Raw genomic sequence first — 23930 nt, forward strand, 5'->3', positions numbered from 1 at the left:
CAATATAAACATTAAGATCATTGACAACTATGAAATACTGTAACTTGTTAATGTGAAATTAATATGAACATATATAGGTAACATATCTAATAAGCTTAAGCTTATGAGCTTAACAAAAATCCTTTAAATTGATTATCAGCAAATTTTAAGGGTCTTTACAAAGAATATAGTTACATAATTTGAATAAACGCCCCGGGGCGTTTATGTTTTCCTCGAGCAAATTCCCCCTCCCTCCTAAACTATAAATAACACTAATGAACATTTACAGTAAAATTAAGTGAAGTTTAGTTGAGTATATAATGTATGTATTCATTTGACACCATATGCCTCCCTCGAATAAACGCTCCTCAAAAACCCTTCTCAACAACAATAGCGTATCTAGGAGTCATGAAATTCGGTGGCTAATTGGGGAGTACAAAGGTCACGTGGGAAGGCCTGATGATTAGGTGAGGGGTATTAGCTCGCAAAGCTAATTAATTATCAATATAAACATTAAGATCATTGACAACTATGAAATACTGTAACTTGTTAATGTGAAATTAATATGAACATATATAGGTAACATATCTAATAAGCTTAAGCTTATGAGCTTAACAATAAATCCTTTAAATTGATTATCCACAAATTTTAAGGGTCTTTACAAAGAATATAGTTACATTATTTGAATAAACGCCCCAGGGCATTTATGTTTATCTTGAGCAAATTCCCCCTCCTAAACTATAAATAGCACTAATGAGCATTTACAGTAAAATATAAGTTCCGTTTAGTTGAGTATATACTGTATGTATTCATTTGACACCATATGCCTCCCTCGAATAAACGCCCCTCAAAAACCCTTCTCAACAACAATAGCGTATCTAGGAGTCATGAAATTCGGTAGCTAATTGGGGAGTACAAAGGTCACGTGGGAAGGCCTGATGATTAGGTGAGGGGTATTAGCTCGCAAAGCAAGGTCATTTTAGGCGATTTTAAGCGTGATTTTTGTGAGGGACGACTGGGGGGGTGCAAGAATTTTTTGGAGGGGGCGTGCACCCCCACACATCCCCTAGATTCACCACTGCTCAACAATAAATGCTCTGGAGCATTTATTCAAATAAATACGGTACATGAAAAACACTTTCTCTTTGTACCAAGCCAGCAATGAAAATAATTTATTTGATTTTTTACCTTAACATGTTCTTAAAACAATGAAAATAAAAATGTTATAAAAAAAAATACTAAATCAAGATTTACTTACCTTTTAGTGTTTTACTTTTTGATAAGATATGTGCAGTTTTACCAGAGCATTCATTAAGTGAAATCTTGTATTGAATTGAAAGGTCGCCTAATCTCACAATACCTTAAAAAAAAAAGAAAAAGGAAGTAACGTGTATTATCACGTATAGACAAGACTTAAAATAGCAAATTAAGATTGCAAAAACAGGAGTGGTCATCTTATACGTGCAACACATACAATTTTCTTAATTTTAAATCATGTTCGTCTTATGTGCGGATCGTCCGTAACACGCAAATTTACTACTGAAATAAAGCTAATAGCTGTTAGCATGAATGAAAGCAATTTTAAATGAGGAGAAATAAGATTTTGATGAACAACTAAAAGCCCATAAAAATTTCATTGCTTGGACGATTAGTCCTACATTTGGCTCGTTTTTTTTAACCAGCTAGATAAAGTATCAAAACCATACAGAGCAGCAAAAAGTAGGAATTCTGACCGCAAAACAGATGGAAATAAGCCTAGGCCTACTTAAGGCCAACTCAGACAGCGTCAGCCGACGCAGCCCGACGCGATTTGTTGTCGCGTCGGGTCTGTGTGAGTTGAACGCAGACGCGATAGTGTGCATCGGGGGCAGTCGCGTAGTAGAATATTAAACGTGTTTAAAATTTCTCACGACGGCTTAAGATTGTCCCCGACGATAAATCGGGTCGGGCTGCGTCGGCCGACGCTGTCTGAGTTGGCCTTTAGTGTGTACTATTTTCATTACATTTTTAGGTCTCATAGAATCTATGTATGAGTTATATCAAACAAATATTGACTGCTTTAGATTCGAGGAATGGTAAAATATATAGCCCCTTGGTGAATATGGGCTATGGTCTCGACATCACCTTGGGGCAATAGATTTCACCATTCCCCTCACGAGCAGTCAATATTTGTATAATATTGCCCACTATGAGGAGTGAACTATATTATCTGTTCTGCATCAAATAAAAATAATAATAAAACTGCAAATTTCAATATCAAATTATATTAAAGTGTGGTTTGGTACCTAAACTCAGCTTTTGTTCTAGTTTTCTATAAAGCTGGGTATCTCTGCTTTGCTTTTGGTCAAGACATAGCCATACATCAGTTGGAACAACAACACTTATCTGTAGATAAACAACTTTAAAAATTCAGCTTTTCAACAAAAATACAGAGAAATATGTATATTACTAATTAATAAAATATCACAATAATAACTAATAATAAAATATTAAAACATAATATATATTTCTGGAATATTCTTATAAGTAAATACACTATTCCAGCAAATAATGTTTGAACATAATTAAACTGTTCACCTTTTTATGAAAAAATAAGGCTAACAGTAATAATAAAATATAATAAATTTGTAAAATATTACTATTAGTTACTTTACTAGCAACTAATGTTTGAATATAATTAAATTGTACATCTTAAAAAAAAAAATTTTTTATTTAGTCAAAAAAATAATTGGTGCTTTTTATCTGTACTTTTATACCTTTGATTTGGCAAGTTGCTCAATTTGTGAGTATGGTAAGTTTGCTCTGTACGTAGTTGTTGTTAACCACCACATTGGTAGCCCAATCACTGCACATACCAATGCCACAGCTAAAGCAGCATATGTCTTGTTTGCTTCATCTTAGAAAATGAAAGAGTTAAATTCCATTCATATTATTCAATAATATTTTCACATTTCATGATCAAAATTTAATTCAAGATATACTGAATTTAGTTAAAATGATTTAAAAAAGTAAAATAAAAATTCATTAAAAAAAAGCACATTAATGGGTTTAACTTTAAATACTTAGCAAAGAAATGTTCCTATCTAGAGACTAGGCTAGGCTAGGCTTGGCTAACACAAATATTTAAAATAACCTTGTCTTATTCCCATATAGGTATAATTGTTTTTATAAATCATTAAATGCAACTACACTAAACTTCCTCTATAAAAATTAATATTGCAAAATTGGATTTTTATTATTTTTATAAGAAATCTGCAAATGTTTCATTATAACTTTAGCAATATACAGTACATAGTGTATAAGCTAGGCCAGGGCCTACCAATAAACAGGAATATTCCCGGCGCTCCTACACTTCTCACCCGTCTCTAACTAGCCTATCCTAGCCCAGATAGAGGGGTATGGGGCCTAGGAATACGTCAGGTAAATACGATTAAGAATTGTTTCTAATAACGCTATATAAAACATAATATATGCTAACCATTCTTTTGAAATTGATCGGCAATGTCTGCTTTCTTTTTTCGTTCCATCAAGTTGATTTACAAGCAAATTTAACACAAGACCCTAGGCCTAGATGTTTACCTTACAGTGTTGGTAAGCTGATGCCGACGCCTGAAAAGACGGACTGACTTTGGAAATATCGATTGTAAAACCTAAGCGGACCGCCAAAATTCTGTTTTATACAAGTCAAAACAAGAGCGCTTTGACGATAGAGTTTGTACAAGCATGAGTCATTTTATTAACTGTAAAATGAATCCTAGAATATTATGTTTTAAGAAATCAACCTAAATTGTTAGATATATACGTTAACATTTCATTCCCGTCGCTACCAAGATAATTTAGGTCTTTATATTTAAGTATACATATTCTTTGCTAGGCCACTCCTGCTGGTTAGCACCACACAGCACTACTAACTACACGTGATATTTGTCGAGGCCCCTGTAGTAGCTGCAGCAATGTGATGGCTAACATGATCCTAGGCTTAATAGTAATCCAACGTGCAACAATGTAGTTTTTTCAAAGATGTTGGCCCTATAATATATAAGTAGAATAATGCTGAGGAACATGGCTAGGCCACCACCGTCTCCGTTGTTTGTACTCCGCGGTTCCAGTGGATTTGCTCATTCAATTAGTTTTATGAAGTGCAACGCTGGTGCGGCTGAAGCTGATCAAAGTATTTTAGCAACAGGGTGAGTAAATATTAAAAACCAATAAAAAAAAAAGAACCAATAAAAAAAAAAAGAATGAAAAGTGTTCTTTTTCAAAAGTGCAGCGAGCACATTTTGATATCATGAGTATCATGTCTCGCACTTCCATATTTCATAATCAGATGACTATTAAATCAGGATGTTTATATTTTAAACATTTAGAAAGGATGAATATTTTTAATGCGAGTCAACTAAATATGTATAGTAATGGGTTTTAAAATGTTATTAATACAGTATTATTATTCATTAGGCAAAATTTTAACAACAATTGTTTCTTTGCCAAACTTAATAAAATATACTTTGGTTGTCTGCTTTCTCAGATTATTCATGTAAGCATATACTTAAAATCTTATCTATACAGGTTGAAGTAGGAGAATATGAAAGTTGCAACTATTAATTGTTACGCTATTATAGTGACTATATGTTGCTGGTATTTATGTTTGTAAGAATTACAAAGAACTTGATTGGCAGCATGGACAGAGATCGACAAACTATTTTTTGCTACTTTGCCTAAATTTATGGACCAAGATAAATTTTATGAAAATTGTCTTAAATTCAAAGGAATTTTAATTCTTAATGGAATCATTGTTAGCTTCTTAATTTCTCAATTAAAAATTATTTAATTTACTCTTCAATTGTTTCGTTGCCCATATTTCTTCATTAAATATTAGGCCTAATAAAATATTTTTTTAATTATTTTATTTTGTTACATATTAAGTATTTAGATAGATAAATGACTATGGATAACCTGAAATTATTTAATTTCTTTTTGTCATGTCCTTAGGTGCTCAACTGGGGAGATATATTTTTGGAATTTGAAGACAAGAAGGGTAACAAACACCCTACAGGGACATGGCAAGGATGCTGTAATTTGGGTCGAAGAATACCACCAAAACAAGCTTATAAGGTTTTTATTCATTTGTTTATGATTAAAATTATACAAAAAAACTCTGCTTATATCATTTTTTTGGTATCATGTTGACAATTGTTTATTTTTATGTTTTATTCAGTAATTTAACACAGTTTTTTGGTCTTTTCTAGTCAAGGGAGGGATCAAAGTGTTTGCATCTGGGATGTAGGCGAAGGTCGTCAAGAGGTCATTAAGCAACTTCCTGTTAGTTCAGTCAGCTTTTGTAAATGCGCACTGTCAGTTGAAGGTACAGCATTTGAATTTTACTCTAGGAAAAGAGAAATTGTTAAAAAAAAGAGAGAAAAGTTTAATGGTTTTGGGCCAGGGTAACTATACATAGAAGTCCACAAAATCTTATCTAATCATTTTTGTTTTTTAATTACAATAATTAGCTGCGGTTTCAGTTCAGTTTTTATTCACATATTGTCATGCACAAAATAGCACTTCGAAATAGAAAAATGATGTACAAAATTAAAAATGAAAACTTTGCAACTTATGATAAACTGTGCACATGATAACAAAAAACAAACTTAGAACAACCTCTGAGAACGGAGCTTCAGCAGATGCGTACAAAATCAATGCTAACTTCTCATTCTTTGTTTGGGCTCCCATAAAGAGGGTCTCTAAAAGTGTCTCTGCAGTTTTAGCAGTTCTAAGGTTAATATGGGTCAGTCAGCAATGAATTCTGTTGTAGCTAAGGGTATATGGCCTTATGAAAAACAAATTGAAATGTATAAGGGCCTAGGACAGTAAACCTCTCAATTAATATTTGAATGTATAGGCTAATACCCCCTCCTCAGTGGTGGCTCCAGAAATTTGCTTACAGGGGCTTCAACAAGTCCCACAAAAGGTTTGAACCAAAGGGCCATCTAGAGCTTTGATCTGGGTCTGGTTCATGAAAAGAAATTGTCCCCTAACTCCTGCCCCTCCCCTGCTAGCATTGCTACTACTCTTCTCCCTTTTTGCATCCAACTGACTGAAGTAATCTTTTTGTTTTGTTTGATAGATAATGGAAGTCACATGCTTGCAACACCAACTTGTGAAGTTGCTACAACTAGACTCTTCCATTTAGAGGATGGGGAGCCAATCTGCAACCTGATACCAGATAAACCAGAATCATATGGTCAATGACAAACATTTAATTGTACACTATTTTAAATATGATGATGATGTCGATGATGATGTCGATGAAGATGTTGATGATGATGTCGATGAAGATGTCGATGATGATGTCGATGATGATGTCGATGATGATGTCGATGATGATGTCGATGATGATGTCGATGATGATGTCGATGATGATGTCGATGATGATGTCGATGATGATGTCGATGAAGATGTCGATGAAGATGTCGATGATGATGTCGATGAAGATGTCGATGAAGATGTTGAATGATGTCGATGATGATGTCGATGATGATGTCGATGATGATGTCGATGATGATGTCGATGATGATGTCGATGATGATGTCGATGATGATGTCGATGAAGATGTCGATGATGATGTCGATGAAGATGTCGATGAAGATGTCGATTATGATGTCGATGAAGATGTTGATGATGATGTCGATGATGATATCGATGATGATGTCGATGAATATGTCGATGATGATGTCGATGATGATGGTGTCAATGTCCGAGATATGTCCATGATGATGATGTGTCAATGTCAGTGAGTGGAGTCGAATAGCTTGGTGGTTAAGATGCTTGCCTTCCAATCCCAGGGTCCTGGGTTCAATTCCTCTCAGTTGCAGGACTTTTTCTCATGACCAAAAACAACTCCACTCCTAAACCTCATATTGAGATTTAGTTTGTGTAAAGCATCATGTGTGTATGTTTGTCTTGTGTGTCGTGGACTGTTTTATTTGTACTGGGCCCTCTGGGAGAACAGTAATTTGTTACTGAAGAGGAAACCCAGTATAAAGAACATAAAAATAAATAAGTGATGTAAATGATGGTGTCAATGATGATGGTGGTGATGATCACCGTAATTGTGATTGTGTTTGAAATACATCTTAATTGATATATTTAATTATTTTTTTTATATATACATTTATTTGTTTTATTTGATTGGTTATTTTTTTATGTTGGTGGTAATTATTTAAGTGATGATGGTGATGATGAAAATCATGATGAAGATATTAATTTATTAATTTATTATGATAAATATATCAAAAAATGATATAATACCAATAATAGGATATTGCAATTATAGAAGTATTAATTATAATAAAACAGTATTAATGTTAATATTGATTAAGTATGACTGTAATTATTCAGTCAATATTCCTAATTCCAACAATTAATTATATTGATTAATACTTATGTTAATTAGGAATGGTGATGTGTATGGAATGGATATCTACTCATCAGCTTTTAGTCGGTTATGAAGATGGTACAGTTGCATTATGGGATTCCAGGAAGCAAAAACTGTTGTCAAAATTGAAACTACATTGCGAGCCAGGTGATTACATATTTCTATATATAATACCTTTTAGACAGTGGCTATAGGTACATTAGTCCTAAATCAATTCCTAATTGTGATTTGATATTATTATCCAAATCCAATCCATGCATACAAAAACATCCAATCAAAATTAGGAATCGATTTAAGACTGGTATAACAATAGAATTAGGAGCATATTTATCATGATCAATTGGACATGTTCTTAATAATAAATTGGGGCCCCAGGGAATTGAAATCTGATTCCTGCTCTTTCACATTCAAAATTTATGTGTAATTGTAACGTTGCCGCAAAATGGAAAAGCTCAGTCCAGACTATCAAATTTTCTTTGACAAAAAAACTGATGTATACCCATATATAGTCATGATGTGCCTATATATGGTCATGATGTGCCCATATATGCTCATGATGCGCCCATTTATGGTCATAATGTGCCTATATATGGTGATGATGTGCCTATATATGGTCCTGATGTGCCTATATATGTTCATGATGTGCCTATATATGGTCATGATGTTCCTATATATGGTCATGATGTTTTAGTAACTAGCATGTATGACTATATTTGACTACGTTAGAAGATAAAAATACACTCAGAGCAATGTTTTATTATGCAATGAGAATATATATGTCAGCCATACCACTGGCATTGTGTTGAAAATATTTACAACTGTTATTTAGTACAAAAGTACCATTTTATTATATAAGACATACAGGTCTCCCTTCAATGTAAGACCCCTCCAATTAAGGACCACCTCCAATTAAAGACCACTATTTTGTGGTGCCAAATTTACAAATGTCTTTTATCTTTTTTATTATTGTAATGGGAGACCAAATCTGCTAAGGAACATGGAAACCCTCCGGTCCTGAAAGTTGTCTTCAATTAGAGGGAGACCTGTATTTAAATCTAAGCTTTAAATTTTAATTAATATGAAAGGTAAATACTGTATACTACAATATGATGTCATCGTGACCATATTTAAGCATGTCATGTGTTGTTGTGGAACAACATTTGATAGTCTGGACGAGGATTTAGATTAAACGGTATCACTTTATTGTACCATAAAATATGATAGTTATGCACATTAATACATACATGATATAACATAAAATATGATACTTATGCACATTAATACATACATGATATAACATAAAATATGATAGTTATGCACATTAATACATACATGATATAACATAAAATATTATAGTTATACACATTAATACATACATGATATAACCCAATGATTACATTTCATCTACGCCCACATTTTATGAATTACATTAATTGTTCTCTCTTTCTTATAGTGATGTGTATTGATTGCTCATCAATAACAATGGAAGGTATATCTGGGTCAGTAGATAATTCTCTCAAACTTTGGCATATCGACTCAACTGTAAGTAGTTTGAATTTCAAATACATAAAAATTATAGTAATTGTAGTATACAGTATTCTCTAAAGAGGTTTTTTTTTTGTAGTTAAAATGTCATCCCCTGCTTCTGTGATCATTTCATGTTAGCATCCATATTGTACTTAATTTAAAATTGTACTTAACATTAAAAGAAAATTTTAATGAACATACTTCATTGATTGTAATTTGATTCTAATTGATTTTGTTTGAAGTAATTGTTGCATTGTGGTTATTATTATGTTACATCAGTATCATCATTATTATTAATTTGTTTTCACTTATTGTTATCAATGTTACTGTTATCTCCTACAGGAGATACTGTATCAGTCGTGTAGTTTGTGTGGGTGTGGGTGTGAGTGTTCAAAAAAAATTTACAGGCAGTGTTAGGTATAACCGAAAGACGAGATGATTAAATTTTGGTGATGATCTAACATCTTATTAAGTGTGTTTACCATTACCATTACAATAAAAAATACAATAGATTTATTTACAGTAGAACCTCGTTTTTACGTACCCCAATTATACGAACCCTCTGTTTTACGTACACCTCGTATCGATGATGAGGTCATCAAGAACTGAGTGAGATGAGCAACTACCAATGGTGCTCAAAATAATTGCTTTCCTCCTTAACTTTGTGTGGCAAACCATGGAAGAACTCGTCTGGTCGAATTTTCTACACAAAGCTGAGTAGACATAGTTTCGTACACGAATGCTAATTGGTTGGCTCGCCCAGTGCATAGCACAATGTGTATAAGAGACAGATATTATATTACTATGGATGCAATATTTTATTGTGCAGTATGACCATTTAGGCACTAAAACCTTGACTCAGAAATACCGGAATGGTGTCCGGCGGGGGATAGTTTCACACCTGTATATATAATAATACACTACAACCAACCATACAAACCATACTAGTAAATCATTATATTATACAGTATTATAATTATTACTGTGGATGCAATATTTTATACGAACCCTCGGTTTTACGTACGCCTCGTATCGACGATGACGTCATCAAAAACCCCTGAAAATATTCAAAACAAACGGCCCTTTTCAGAGCAACCATAAGTAAAAAGACTAAAACAACAAACTATAACAATAAACAAACCATAATGCAACATATTTTCATTAAACTGCAACGCTTATTGAGTCTAATACTGCGTTGTTATAATTTAAATCCACATGAACTGAGTGAGATGAGCAACTACCGATGGTGCTCAAAATAATTGCTTTCCTCCTTAGCTTCGTGTGGCAAACCGTGTGGAAGAACTCATCTGGTCGAATTTTCTACACAAAGCTGAGTAGACATAGTTTCGTACACGAATGCTAATTGGTTGGCTCGCCCAGTGCATAGCACATGGTTGCTGTTTCACGTACACGAACGCTAATTGGTTAGCTCGCCCAGTGCAGCGCACATGGTTTCGTTTGTCTCAACAGGCCCAGACAACACCACAGCTCTGTTGTTTAGAATAGGCATGAAGGAGAATTCTCAAGTTATACCTTTGTCGTATCTTACAATATTTTCATGTTCTTTATTTTAGTTAAATAAAATATATAATGTGATGAATTAATACACTAGACTCATGGTTTTATTTGAACACTTTATTATGACATCGTAAAGTGATGAATAAAAACACTAAACACATGGTTTTATTTGTAGGCCTAGAGGCTAGGTCTAGCCTAGGTAAAATCGTTCGTACGTACGTACATATTAGGTCAAATGTTACCGCAAATTTAACCCAACCTCTATTATACAAATCCCCCGATTTATGTACGCCTCCGGTCCCGTACCGTACGTAAAATCCAGGTTCTACTGTATATAGAAAGAGATTTGCTGTAGGCAGAGATGTATACTCTCTACTGAGTGGTGCTTTTTTATTATTATTATTGTTATGGTAAATATTAATATTATTATTATTAATAATTAATATATATTATTATATTTATTAAAGTAACTCTTGTGATTTTTAGCTTTCAAAAAAATAAATATCCTTATTTCTTCATTCCTGATTGGTATGGATGTACACTACATGTGCTCTTCACAGACTTACATCAACATTGTGAGATGATCACTTATAATAGTAAATTATTTCAAAGTCATTATTCTTTGCATTTTATTATTATTATTTTTATTAATATATATTATTATATTTTTTTTATATTTAAGTAACTCTCATGATTTTTGAGCTTGTAAAAAATATGCACATAGTTATTTCTTCATTCCTGATTGGTATTGATATACACTGCATGTACTCGCTGACTTACATCAACATTGTGCGATGGTTGCCTTAGGATTGTAGTCATTTTTATTCTTGGCATTTTATTAAAATCCTTCTGCCATCAAGGTGTTTACACATGCTTTATGCCAATTGGCAACATGTTGATGTCTTCTTAAATAAGCTAAAATGGCTGTATTTTTGAATTTTTGCCTAAAGCATGATACATTATGAATAGTTTATGTTCCATTCAGTTGTATTCTGTGTTATCTATTGAAGGCACCAAAGGAATAAATTGATAGAAAGTTAGAATACACACCATTCAAAGACCATCTGTATTCTGTGGGTGTATTCATCTGTTTTATCATAATACCCAAAAAACATATGAAGTCTCTCCCTTCCTCATAAATATTTGCAATAAATTGTTGGATTTTATTCATAATGACCTATTATTTATGCCTCACACAATCTATGTATCCCAATAAACAGCATTAAAAATCCATCTATATTTCATACTTTTATTGTTATGTATGTATTGATATGTATTGTTAGTGTATGGTAATAAAGGCCAATTAATCTTGTCTAATCTACTCATATGGTGAATTTTTGAACAGTTATTTTTGAATGTAAAGAGAATACTGCTAGAAATTTAGTGTAGTGTAGAGCCCTGCTTCTCAACCTATAGGTCGCGACCCAAATTTAGGTCCCCAAACATTTCTGAGGGTCGCAAAATTGCTTCTGACTAAAAAAAAATAATTTTTTTGGTAAAGTGCATCTCAAATCATAGTGGAATAATACTTCTGCATAGCGGCCAGTCCTATAAAGGGCTCAACTTAAGAGAGATACACCCAGGCGTAGTAGTGGCGAAGACGAAAGCTAGAAATGATTGTCAATCCAAAACCTAGAATCAACTCTCAAAGCTGCACTGTCAACAATCTCTCCAAGGAAGATAATTAAAATTAGGCAGGGATATACCTCACATTAATAAGACGTACCAGTTAATAAACAAAATGTTTAAAATGATTAGTTGCTTCTTTGCTTCTTGAGTTCATTCGAGCCTTTTTACGAGTGGGTGGGGACGTACAAGCTTTTTTTTTTTTTTAAATTATTATATAGGCCCATTCATCTTCGCTCAGGTCGACTGTACACTAGTCAAAAATTTGTTATTGTTTTAAACATTTCAAAATTATGAGTGTAACAAATATTCTCTCTCTTTATCAGGGAATATCATTAACTAAGGAGCATGAACTAACAAATGCAGGCCTGTCCGACATCAAAATTAGACAGGATAATAGAATTTTTGCAACAGGTGGATGGGATTCCAGGTGTGTATTTTAAAGTATGATAATTTATTCATAAAACTTTAATAATATTAATGGATACTTTCTTTTAAACATGAATACTATTATAAATTCTCATGGTATTAAACAATCCATCATTTCTTCTCCCTCATTTCAGAATCCGTTTGTTCACATTCAAGAAATGTAAACCACTCGCTGTCCTGGACTACCATACAGAGAGCATTGTCAGCATGGCTTTCTCATCCCCCCTCCCAGAATTTGACGGCTATCGCTTACTCGCAGCTGGGGCAAAAGATAATTTAATCAGTATTTGGTCACTCTACCAATCGTAACAATTTTTTTTTAAATTAATTTTTGGGGTATTTGGTGGTTTTGTATGAAAGAAATTAAAAAGCAAATGTGTTGCTGATTGATTTATTGGTTGATTGATATAATTTCTTTCTCAGCCATAGTCAGAACATTTCATTATAATTGACATTATAATTGAAAAAAATCGAACACATGTACAACAGAGCAACTCAGATAAAATGAATTGCCCAAAAAGTGAAATACTTAATTCCATTTAGGTTAAGTTACATTAAATGGACAAATTGCACTACTCGACCAGAAGATGCAAAGAGAAAGAATGCATAAATTGGTGATAAAGACAAGCTATTTTAAAATACAAAATGACAGAAAAAAGAAATTTTTCTTAACTTTTTTCATTAAGAATTAATATTTTAAAAAATGTATTTGGTATTTTAAAATGGAAAACAACTATTTAAATATTAATAACTGAGCCAGTAAAAAACATACAGAAACTTTGTGGTTTCAAATATAATATAAGCAACTTAAGTAGGCATGGTATTTTTGAGAGATGACTTGAGGACCAATTGAGATTAGTGGAAAGTTTTATAGTAAGTGCATTAGCTTACTAGTCCATTATAAACAAATTAATTAAATTAAACCAGAATATGAATTCCAATTGAATGAAAAAAAAAACACCATCAAAACACTAATTTCAATATTGAATGAACAATCCTGTCTGGGCATTATGCCTGCAAAAATGCGAAGCTTTGGTATAGGCTTCAGCCATCGTCAGAGGTCTGGAAGCCCTGGTTCGTGTGGGAATCGAACACACAAGCTCCAGTTTTGCTATTCATTATCCACCATCAACTAAACTGCCTTAAAAAAAAAAAAAAAAAAAATGGTTCGTGTGGGAATCGAACACACAACCACCAGGTTTTGCTATTCATTATCCACCATCAACTAAACTGCCAAGACGAACCATTTCGTATTTTTTGGAGCTTTTTTGATTTGTCAGTATGTATGGCTGATAATTTTACGTTATTTTGTCAGGTCGAGGTGATTTCACTTTATTTGACAATAGACTGATATTATTTCCACTCACAATAGTGTAGTCGCAATATTACTAATACAAAAGTGAAAGTTAAAAAGGGGAGAAAATTAATGGCATATCAAAAATCCTCTCTAGAACAAACAATCATTTTGCTAGTTCTCTTTTAATACAGTGTTTAAAGACAGGGGTTGTAGCTTGATGGTTAAGATGCTTGCCTTCCAATCCCAGGGTCCTGGGTTCAATTCCTGTTGGGGTTTTTGTCAACTCCACTTCCTAAGACTCAGCTTGTCTATTGAGCTCGGCACTCGCTGCGCCAGATGGTCGTCAGCTATCGTAACTCAGTGTAGAGAACGCAACACCACGACACGCGTAACGGATCGTTTTTAATGACGATCGGTGCCGACTCCCACCGACAATCAGGTCACATCGTCTAACGCTCACGGGGAGAGGAGTTGGATTCGTTTACCGGTGGGCGTGCGACGCGTTGAGTGGACGGCTTTACATTTGTCTTGTGAAAATGATTGCCACCTATGAATAGAACAGTGATTAATTAAGTTCGCTATTTGCTATCATTGGCCCATGTGCCACAATAATGAATTTAAAAAAATATATATATATATAAAAACCCGTTTTTATAAATACTGTAGAAAAAATAGATTGCTATTAGAAATTTAAGTCATTGTTTGTGTTTTTGATCTATGGCAATTTATCATTGAACATATCATTTTCTAATCATTAGTGAAAATAATACATTGGTAATAATGATTATATTCTGAAATATTTTCTATTTTTGGTATTAAAACTCTCATTTTCTCTTATATATACAATAGAAATGGATCGTACTTTAGAAATTTTTATTGCCTTCATCGAAATTACAAAAAAAAACATTTTTAATTTATACAACAAGAATCCAATAGTAAACATACTCTACGTTTACATGCTATAGTTTATATCTGACCCATTGTTACCAAGGTGATACTGAAAATCCATAATTACTTCAATAATTTTTGCCTCGTAATGAAATCGTTTTGGGATGGTTTTGGTTTTACTCTTATGAACATTAAGACATGATAATATTTTTGTCTTTGGAAGTGGTTGCAATCATAATCATAAACATTAGCTCATCACGATAATAGACTTACAGAAATGGTTTCTAAGACTCTTATAAAGTGGAAACCATAGTCTAAACATAGTGAATTAACACCGAGTTGAAATCAGCACAATTTAAATATGCAATGCGTACATGTATACATACATACTGTACATACATACATGCATACATAAACTATTGATTTTCTGGTTCGTTAAAGTAACCAACAAGTTTGTGTTTCATATGATATTTCTTTCTTTTATTTTAAGAATCTCAATGTTTTTTGGTCGTTAAAGATGATAGTAATATCGTACACAATGTATAGCTTCACGGCACTGCCCAAAGCCGTCAAAGAACAGGTAATCATCGATAATACTTAATTCCATTTGGGTTTAAGTTACATGAAATGGACAAATTGCACTACTCGACCAGAAGATGCAAAGAGAAAGAATGCTTAAATTGGTGATAAAGTCAAGCTATTTTAAAATACAAAATGACAAAAAAAAGAAATTAATATTAAGAATTAATATTTTAAAAATGTATTTAATATGTATTTAAATATTAATAACTGAGCCATTAAAAAACATAAAGAAACGCTTGTGGTTTCAAATATAATATAAGCAACTTAAGTAGGCATGGTATTTTTGAGAGATGACTTGAGGACCAATTGAGATTAGTGGAAAGTTTTATAGTAAGTGCATTAGCTTACTAGTCCATTATTTGGAGAAGTAGGCTTCTTAAAAGAGAACTAGCAAAATGATTTTTGTTCTAGAGTTAATTTTTGATATGCCGTTAATAATAGAATCAACCTTAAAATCGTTTTTTGGCTATTTTTTATGAAGTTATAGGCGATTATATACGATTTTACCATGACGTCACTGGCGTAAAAGTAACAAAAGATCGTGTAAATAGCGTAGGGTATCCGCCTCGTACGATCTAACAATCACAATTTACAGCCATGCTAACTTCCATTCCTCAGTATTAAAATCCTTCTATTGATGGGCACTGTCTAAAACTTTCTTCCAGCTTATCTCTGAATGGCTCAACATGAATTACACAGGAGCCAGTGAGCTTCCATGACGGCCTAGGCTCGGACATGACAGGTTGTTGTTTGTTGTTATTTCGCGACGTCATCAACGAGTACAATACATTCATTATATATCATCAACTAAACTGCCTTAAAGGGAAAAAAATGGTTCGTGTGGGAATCGAACATAACCTCCATGTTTGCTATTCATTATCCACCATCAACTAAACTGCCTTAAAAAATGAACAACAAGATATTTGATTGGTGAACAGCCGAAATGTCAATTTAAACGAAGTCACTAAAAAGAGGTCAAAATGCAGCCTCACGCGCAGTGGGCGGTCAGCATAGCACCAATAGAAAAGTGAAAAATGACGGTGATCTTTTTCAAGCAATACAATTGAAACAAATACTAAAGCAATGAGAAAAGAATTGCCTTCCAAATGCAGAAGGGAATACAAAAATCCGACAAGTATTTGCCAGATACGACTGTGGAAAGACAAAAAATGACCTAAAAACAGCTAATGTCAGCGTGAAACACGATAATGTTGCAAGAAGAACCATTTCGTATTTTTTGGAGCTTTTTTGATTTGTCAGTATGTATGGCTGATAATTTTACGTTATTTTGTCAGGTCGAGGTGATTTCACTTTATTTGACAATAGACTGATATTATTTCCACTCACAATAGTGTAGTCGCAATAGGCCTATTACTAATACAAAAGTGAAAGTTAAAAAGGGGAGAAAAGCAAAAATCTCTTGATTGATTTTAAAAGTCGTGTACTTGCAAAAAGACTAAATTAATCATTGTTTTAAGTTTGAATATCGTGTTGTTAATAATAATAATAATAACAATAATAAAATTGATATTAATGATTATTGTTATTATCTATATTGTTTTATATATGAAATTCCATAAGTACCAGTAAATTCAAAAAAATTATGCATGTTATTTTTTCTTGTCCTCAATGTTTTCTGGGAATAAATAAAATGAAACCAATAATGATTATTATTATCTATATTGTTTATATATGAATTTCCATAAGTATCAGTAAATTCAATAAATCATGCATGTTTATTTTTTCTTGTCTTCAATGTTTTCTGAGAATAAATACAATAAAACCAAACCCTAACTTTGCTAAATACCAGTAAATTCAATAAAATGAAGTGTTATTATTAATATCATTATTAATTAATTATTCACAGACTCAAGGAAGAACAACATTATATAATCCATTTTTGATATTGTATTTTCTATTTTTAATTTGGATTTACATGTGGGAATCGAACACACAACCACCAGGTTTTGCTATTCATTATCCACCATCAACTAAACTGCCAAGACGCACCATTTCGTATTTTTTGGAGCTTTTTTGATTTGTCAGTATGTATGGCTGATAATTTTACGTTATTTTGTCAGGTCGAGGTGATTTCACTTTATTTGACAATAGACTGATGTTATTTCCACTCACAATAGTGTAGTCGCAATATTACTAATACAAAAGTGAAAGTTAAAAAGGGGAGAAAAGCAAAAATCTCTTGATTGATTTTAAAAGTCGTGTACTTGCAAAAAGACTAAATTAATCATTGTTTTAAGTTTGAATATCGTGTTGTTAATAATAATAATAGGCCTTATAATAATATAATATGCCTATTAATAATAGTAATAACAATAAAAATAATAGGTCTTATAATAATATAATATGCCTATTAATAATAATAATAATAATAATAAAGATTTGTAAAGCGCAAACATCTCCACCTAAATATGTGCTGGGCAGTGTCAAACAAGCAGTAGAGAAAAAAACAAGATACATATCACAAGAAGAAAATGTAACAAGAATCATTTTATTACTTTACCTTCTCATTTTTTAACCACAGTTATACCAATGTCTTTCGATATTTCCTTTTCTTTTCTTTCTCTTTCTTACACTTTCCTTTTTTGTCATATGTCTCCTTATCTTTTTCCTATTCTTTCTTATGTTTCCTTTTCTTCTTTTTTTCCCTTTCTTATGTTTCCTTTTGGTTTCTATGTTTCATTTTCTATTTTAGTCTCTCCTTTTCTTTCTTATGCTTCCTTTCCATTCCATTTCTTTCTTATATGTCTTTTTTCTTATTTTTTTTCCTTTTCTGTCTTACGATTTTCATTTCTTTTCCTTTTATCTTTTTCTTTCCCCCTTTCTTTCTTATTTTGTACTGAAAATCAGGGCCCCCGTGACCTTTTTCAGGGACCAACGTTTCTCTATTGATTAGCATCACTAGATAAAAAAAAAATGAACGGGCGGGCTGGGGGAACCTCCAGCAAAAGGGCGGAACGTCCTTTAAAGTCGGATAAGCTTCTCTTAGCAGACCTTAGCATATGATCATATATTTTTTTCGACAGTGTGCAATCTTGTTCTTTTAGATTATAATGACTTTGTTCTTTTTTTTTGTTTTTTGTATTTTTTTTTTTATTAGAAGAAATGTAAACCCCAAATATAGTGCAAGTATTTATAAGATTGTGTCCCCTCACTCACAGTTATGAATTTTCCTATCTGTTTTTTCCATTTTTTTCTCTCGGTTTATAAAATACCCATTCGGTGACCATCATTAGATTTTTGCTAATTAAAGCTTGATTTCCACTCCTTTGCATATTTCCCTGCGATATACAACATTTTTAACACTTTAAATTTATTATTTGTCGTATTAAACAACATAGTAGGCCTAAAAAATAAAAATAAAGCAACATTTTGTTCTTCTGAAATTTCCATTTTTCGTGGCGGTGAGTGTGCTAATTGGCCAAATATAAATTTGGGTAGGGTATCCGCCGCGTACGATCTTTGCTTGCATGCTGTAACAATCACAATTTACAGCCATGGTTACAGCATACACGCAAAGATTGTACGCGGCGGATACCCTACGCGGCGCTATTTACACGATCTTTTGTTACTTTTTGGCCAGTGACGTCATGGTAAAATCGTATATAATCGCCTATAACTTCATTAAAAAAAAGCCAAAAAACGATATTAAGGTTGATTCTATTATTAATGGCATATCAAAAATCCTCTCTAGAACAAAAAATCATTTTGCTAGTTCTCTTTTAATACAGTGTTTAAAGACAGGGGTTGTAGCTTGATGGTTAAGATGCTTGCCTTCCAATCCCAGGGTCCTGGGTTTAATTCCTGTTGGGGTTTTTGTCAACTCCACTTCGTAAGACTCAGCTTGTCTAATGAGCTTGGCACTCCCTGCGCCAGATGGACGTCAGCTATCGTAACTCAGTGTAGAGAACGCAACACCACGACACGCGTAACGAATCGTTTTTAATGACGATCGGTGCCGACTCCCACCGACAATCGGCAGACGGGGTCACATCGTCTAACGCTCACGGGGAGAGGAGTTGGATTCGTTTACCGGCGGTCGTGCGACGCGTTGAGTGGACGGCTTTACATTTGTCTTGTGAAAAGGATTGCCACCTATGAATAGAACAGTGATTAATTAAGTTCGCTATTTGCTATCATTGGCCCATGTGCCACAATAATGAATTTTTTTTTAAATAAAATATTTAAAAAAATATTTTTTATAAATACTGTAGAAAAAATATATTGCTATTAGAAATTTAAGTCATTGTTTGTGTTTTTGATCTATGGCAATTTATCATTGAACATATCATTTTCTAATCATTAGTGAAAATAATACATTGGTAATAATGATTATATTCTGAAGTATTTTCTATTTTTGGTATTAAAACTCTCATTTTCTCTTATATATACAATAGAAATGGATCGTTCTTTAGAAATTATTGCCTTCATCGAAATTACACAAAAAAAACCCATTTAATTTATACAACAAGAATCCAATAGTAAACATAATCTACGTTTACATGCTATAGTTTATATCTGACCCATTAATACCAAGGTGATACTGAAAATCCATAATTACTTCCATAAATTTTGCCTCGTAATGAAATCGTTTTGTGATGGTTTTGGTTTTACTCTTATGAACATTAAGACATGATTTTTGTCGTTGGAAGTGGTTGCAATCTTAATCATAAACATCAGCTCATCACGATAATAGGCTTACAGAAATGGTTTCTAAGACTCTTATAAAGTGGAAACCATAGTCTAAACATATCAGCACAATTTAAATATGCAATGCGTACATGTATACATACATACTGTACATACATACATGCATACATAAACTATTGATTTTCTGGTTCGTTGAAGTAACCAACAAGTTTGTGTTTCATATGATATTCTTTTTATTTTTTTATTTTTTTATTTTTTTTAATTTTATTTTGGTCGTTAAAGATGACAGTAATATCGTACACAATGTATAGCTTCACTGCACTGCCCAAAAGCCGTCAAAGAACAGGTAATCATCAATAATTTTAGTGGAGGGTCACAAACTATACTGCTTGGTATGATACAGCTTGGTTTCGTAGCCGAACTCAACAGCCTGAAACTCAGCTGTACACTGGCGTTTAGAATAATGAAAACCATCCAGGGGTCCACGATAAATAATCAGGGGTCAACCAAGTCAAAGGGTCCGCAGGGGGTCTGCAAAAAATGGGTGGGTGGGTCCGCTAGATTTTTAGACCAATTTTAGATGATTTCATTATTTGTCTTGTTCTACAACAGTGAAACATCTTACTAATCATCATTGTCAATAATGAAATATCATTGACATAGGCATGCACATTAATAACTAGCGTTATAATTATTGTAATTCCAATATTATTGGTTGTCTAATAGAATTTTTTATATTTATTTTTTTTTATGTACGATTTATGTAAAGATGTTTAGTATAGGCAAGGAGGTATTATAGTGGTGTAGGAGAGCCACTTGTTTGCGGCAATCCTCCGGTAATGTACATCTTGTTTGCATGTTTTCAGTCTTTTTGAAAGTCAAGAAAATTAAAATCAGGTTCGCAGGATAGATTCGGAGGCAAATAAGAAAGCACTTGAATCACGAAATCAGAACTTTTTGGAATTGCTTTTTCATGTGAATACATTATATTTTTATTTATACCCAATTCTATTATATATGTTTAATATCTGCATCAATATGCAAGGCGAGGAAACAATCAATGGTGTTTTAAATTTTTAGTACATCAAGTGAAGCTGGTTTCTGGCTATAGTGTGGACCCTAGTGTCATTTCGCGAGATAGGCTTGCCCTAAGCAATTTTATTGCATTTTCTGGATATTTTGGGTATGCTGAATCCAAAAATGCAAGGGTCCATTTTCGAGATTGTCTTGGCGGCCATTTAGGAATTTCAAAATGGCCGCCATTTTCACATAAAAAATAAAAATAACTGTTCCATTAGAGCAAATATCAACATCATTTTGGCAGCAAACCCTATATTTTCAATGTCAACCTCTCCAATGGTGATATTCTCACTGATCATAAATGGCGGCCATCTTGAATTTCAAAATGGCTGCCGTTTTTACAGTAAAAATAACAATAGTTGTGCTATTTAGAGCAGGTATCAACTGATTTTGGCAGCAAACCCTATATTTTCAATGTTAACCTGTCCAATGGTGAGATTCTTACGAATCATACATGGCAGCCATATTGAATTTCAAAATAATTGGACATGAAGTTGCGGTTGCTAAAATACCAGTCCAGTAATTATAGAAAACGCACTTTTAGACAAGTATTGAATCCAGATTTTGTATCTTGTACTGAAAAGGGGCTAGAAAATGAGAAATTAATCCATATAGACATAGCCTGTAGGCACATTTTGTCTTGTGTAGACACAAGACAAAGTGTGGTTCAATTAAACACACAAGTTATTTAAAATCAATACCATACTTTTATTATTGGAATACATATCATAAGAATCATGAGATTTGCCCTTATAATACATTAATACCCCCATGACCAAATTCCCCCGTTTTTTACTATCAAAATGTTAGCATGTATGAAAACTGCATTATTTAAAAAAAAAAGTAAATATGTCGATTGAAAAAGATTTTATTATGAACTTAATAACACATTAACCAGTCCAATGGTGATATTCACATGAAGACCGGATGCCAACTGTCTTTACTCAAAATGACTGACATTTTTTCAGATGCATGTCAAGTGTTTTTACAAGTGTTTTTACAATATCAGCCACTCCGGTATTAATCTAGAAATTACACAAGAGTGCCTTAATCAGCAGATCAACATATCTTGTTAGAACAATAAAACTTGTGTTATGCTATTCTTCTCTGCCATCTACACATTTGAAACTTGAAATTATTTCATTAGGTATTATTGTTTAAGAGTTTGCATGGCGAAGTAACAATAATAAAAATATGTACCGGTAGATGTTGGTGGTAGTAGATATCTAATGGTGTAGAGCGAACTGGTGTAGTCAAACATGAACAAGATCAAGAACCACAATGGAAACCATTACACCAACCCACTCTCTCATCATTAATGATTAAATTGTTAGGCATACATACCACCTATGCCCTTCAAATTAGCCTAATTGTATACTACTAGTTCTTAAAGCAAATTCAGTTACTATTGTGTAGACGTCTGTTCAAGCACACGTCTACACTATAAAATTGGGCAGAAAATTATAGTTCTTGCGTAATTTTTTTCTGGAACTCAAATTTAGCCACCAATATGACTGCTTTGGGTGGTGGAAGAGTAAAAAATGTTGTTGGCATGACCCATTAATATTGCTCCCATCATCAATTCTTTCTTGACTGAGATAATATTTTAATTTAAGTGTCATTTACAGACTTGTAAAAAAGTCATATCAAGGTAACCACAGTACTTGCAATTTTCCTATTTTTTTCATTTGCAATAACTAACATTAACATTGATATAGGGTATGGCAAGTAAGCATTTATTAGTTTATAAATATTGAAATTTTTAAAATTGAAATTTATTAGTTTATAAATATTGAAATTTATCAATTTATAAATATTGAACATCATATCTGTAGAATTTTTAACAAAGCTGGACTGTTTTATCTGGTTTGTAATCGTTAGTCCCTGGGTCTTGTTGTGAGTCAACAAAATTGTTCCTACACATGGGACAATTGGTGTACTCCCTCGTCTTTACTTCTGAACCATTTAGATCCTTATTCATCTACTGCCGACATCAGTTCCCCCTGTAACTTAGTAGTATTTCCAATCTGGGATGTGGTTGTGTGTGACCATAGGTCCAGTGATTGCTGATTTGTGCATGTCTCATTAAGACGAACCCATGTTGTCTCTGGTTCGTACCCCTTTATTTATGTTTTTCAACCTCATTTCATGTTCACCTAAGCGGTCAAACCTTTTACTATTCGTCACAATGACCACATAGGCCTAATAACTCTAAGGTGGGTGTTTGCTCATAGAATCTTGTTTTTCGGATGCACTAGTTCTTCCAACTTACTTTGATGTCTGAATCATGTATTAAAGTTGTGTGTGCTCATTCGATCTGATCTTTTCCGATAGACCACTGACATACAGAATCATGACAAAGCCCCTTGTGGATTTCTCTTTGGTACTTCACATGTGTTGTCTTTCTGTCTTCATGGTCCAAGAAAGGTATGATTCCACTTGGAATATAACCATTAGACAGGTTAATTTGTTGATAGGTTGCAATTAAAATTTGGGTTTTGCAAATAATAATTGACATTACTTCACAAAAATCTAAGCAGTTTATGTTAGAAATTTGTCGGCCATTTCGAAATTCAAAATGGCCACCATTCTTGATCCATGTGTATATCACCATTCGACAGCTTGACATTAAAAACACAGGGTTTGGCTACCTAAATCATGTTGACCTCTAATGGCACAGTTATGTTTTTTATTACTGTGAAAATGGCAGCCATTTTGAAATTCAAGATGGCCGCCATTTATGATTCGTGAGAATATGACCACTAGACAGGTTGACATTGAAAACCTATGGTTTGCTACCAAAATCAAGTTGATACCAGGGGCGGATTGCTATAAAACGGTCTTAACTGGTAGTCTTAAAACTCCTCGAATAAAGCCGGCTTTATCACTTAGACGGTCTTACTA

The 23930-nt window shown here is 33.0% G+C and overlaps 2 protein-coding genes across 2 annotated transcripts in view; one reads left to right on the forward strand and one right to left on the reverse strand.

The window, feature by feature from the left end:
* LOC117105259 (GPI transamidase component PIG-S-like) overlaps positions 1 to 3610 on the reverse strand; it is a 14470-nt gene extending 10860 nt beyond the window's left edge. Inside the window, exons 1-4 of the mRNA XM_033246350.1 lie at positions 3458 to 3610; positions 2736 to 2875; positions 2265 to 2364; positions 1238 to 1339 (exon numbers count right to left, since the gene is read on the reverse strand). Of these exons, the coding sequence (XP_033102241.1) occupies positions 1238 to 1339; positions 2265 to 2364; positions 2736 to 2875; positions 3458 to 3506 (391 nt within the window). The 5' untranslated portion in view covers positions 3507 to 3610. The remainder of the gene's footprint in view (positions 1 to 1237; positions 1340 to 2264; positions 2365 to 2735; positions 2876 to 3457) is intronic.
* A 61-nt stretch (positions 3611 to 3671) lies between these two features.
* On the forward strand, positions 3672 to 12905 carry LOC117105260 (guanine nucleotide-binding protein subunit beta-like protein 1). The gene is made up of 8 exons (XM_033246351.1): positions 3672 to 4166; positions 4969 to 5091; positions 5226 to 5341; positions 6101 to 6217; positions 7430 to 7558; positions 8865 to 8953; positions 12409 to 12512; positions 12646 to 12905. Exons 1-8 carry the CDS (start codon positions 4030 to 4032, stop codon positions 12818 to 12820), a joined length of 990 nt encoding a protein of 329 aa, XP_033102242.1. The 5' UTR covers positions 3672 to 4029; the 3' UTR covers positions 12821 to 12905.
* Positions 12906 to 23930: the final 11025 nt, after the last annotated feature.

This window comes from Anneissia japonica, unplaced genomic scaffold, assembly GCF_011630105.1.
Source record: "Anneissia japonica isolate Jap-2015-1 unplaced genomic scaffold, ASM1163010v1 scaffold287726_len2788222_cov184, whole genome shotgun sequence".
Lineage (NCBI taxonomy): Eukaryota > Metazoa > Echinodermata > Crinoidea > Comatulida > Comatulidae > Anneissia > Anneissia japonica.

Excerpts from the sequence above, each read along its gene's own strand:
- LOC117105260 (XM_033246351.1), top strand. The coding sequence starts at position 4,030 with ATGCTGAGGAACATGGCTAGGCCACCACCGTCTCCGTTGTTTGTACTC. Across the intron at positions 5,342-6,100 it reads ATGCGCACTGTCAGTTGAAG|ATAATGGAAGTCACATGCTT; the intron begins GTACAGCATTTG and ends TTTGTTTGATAG. Across the intron at positions 12,513-12,645 it reads ACAGGTGGATGGGATTCCAG|AATCCGTTTGTTCACATTCA; the intron begins GTGTGTATTTTA and ends CCCTCATTTCAG.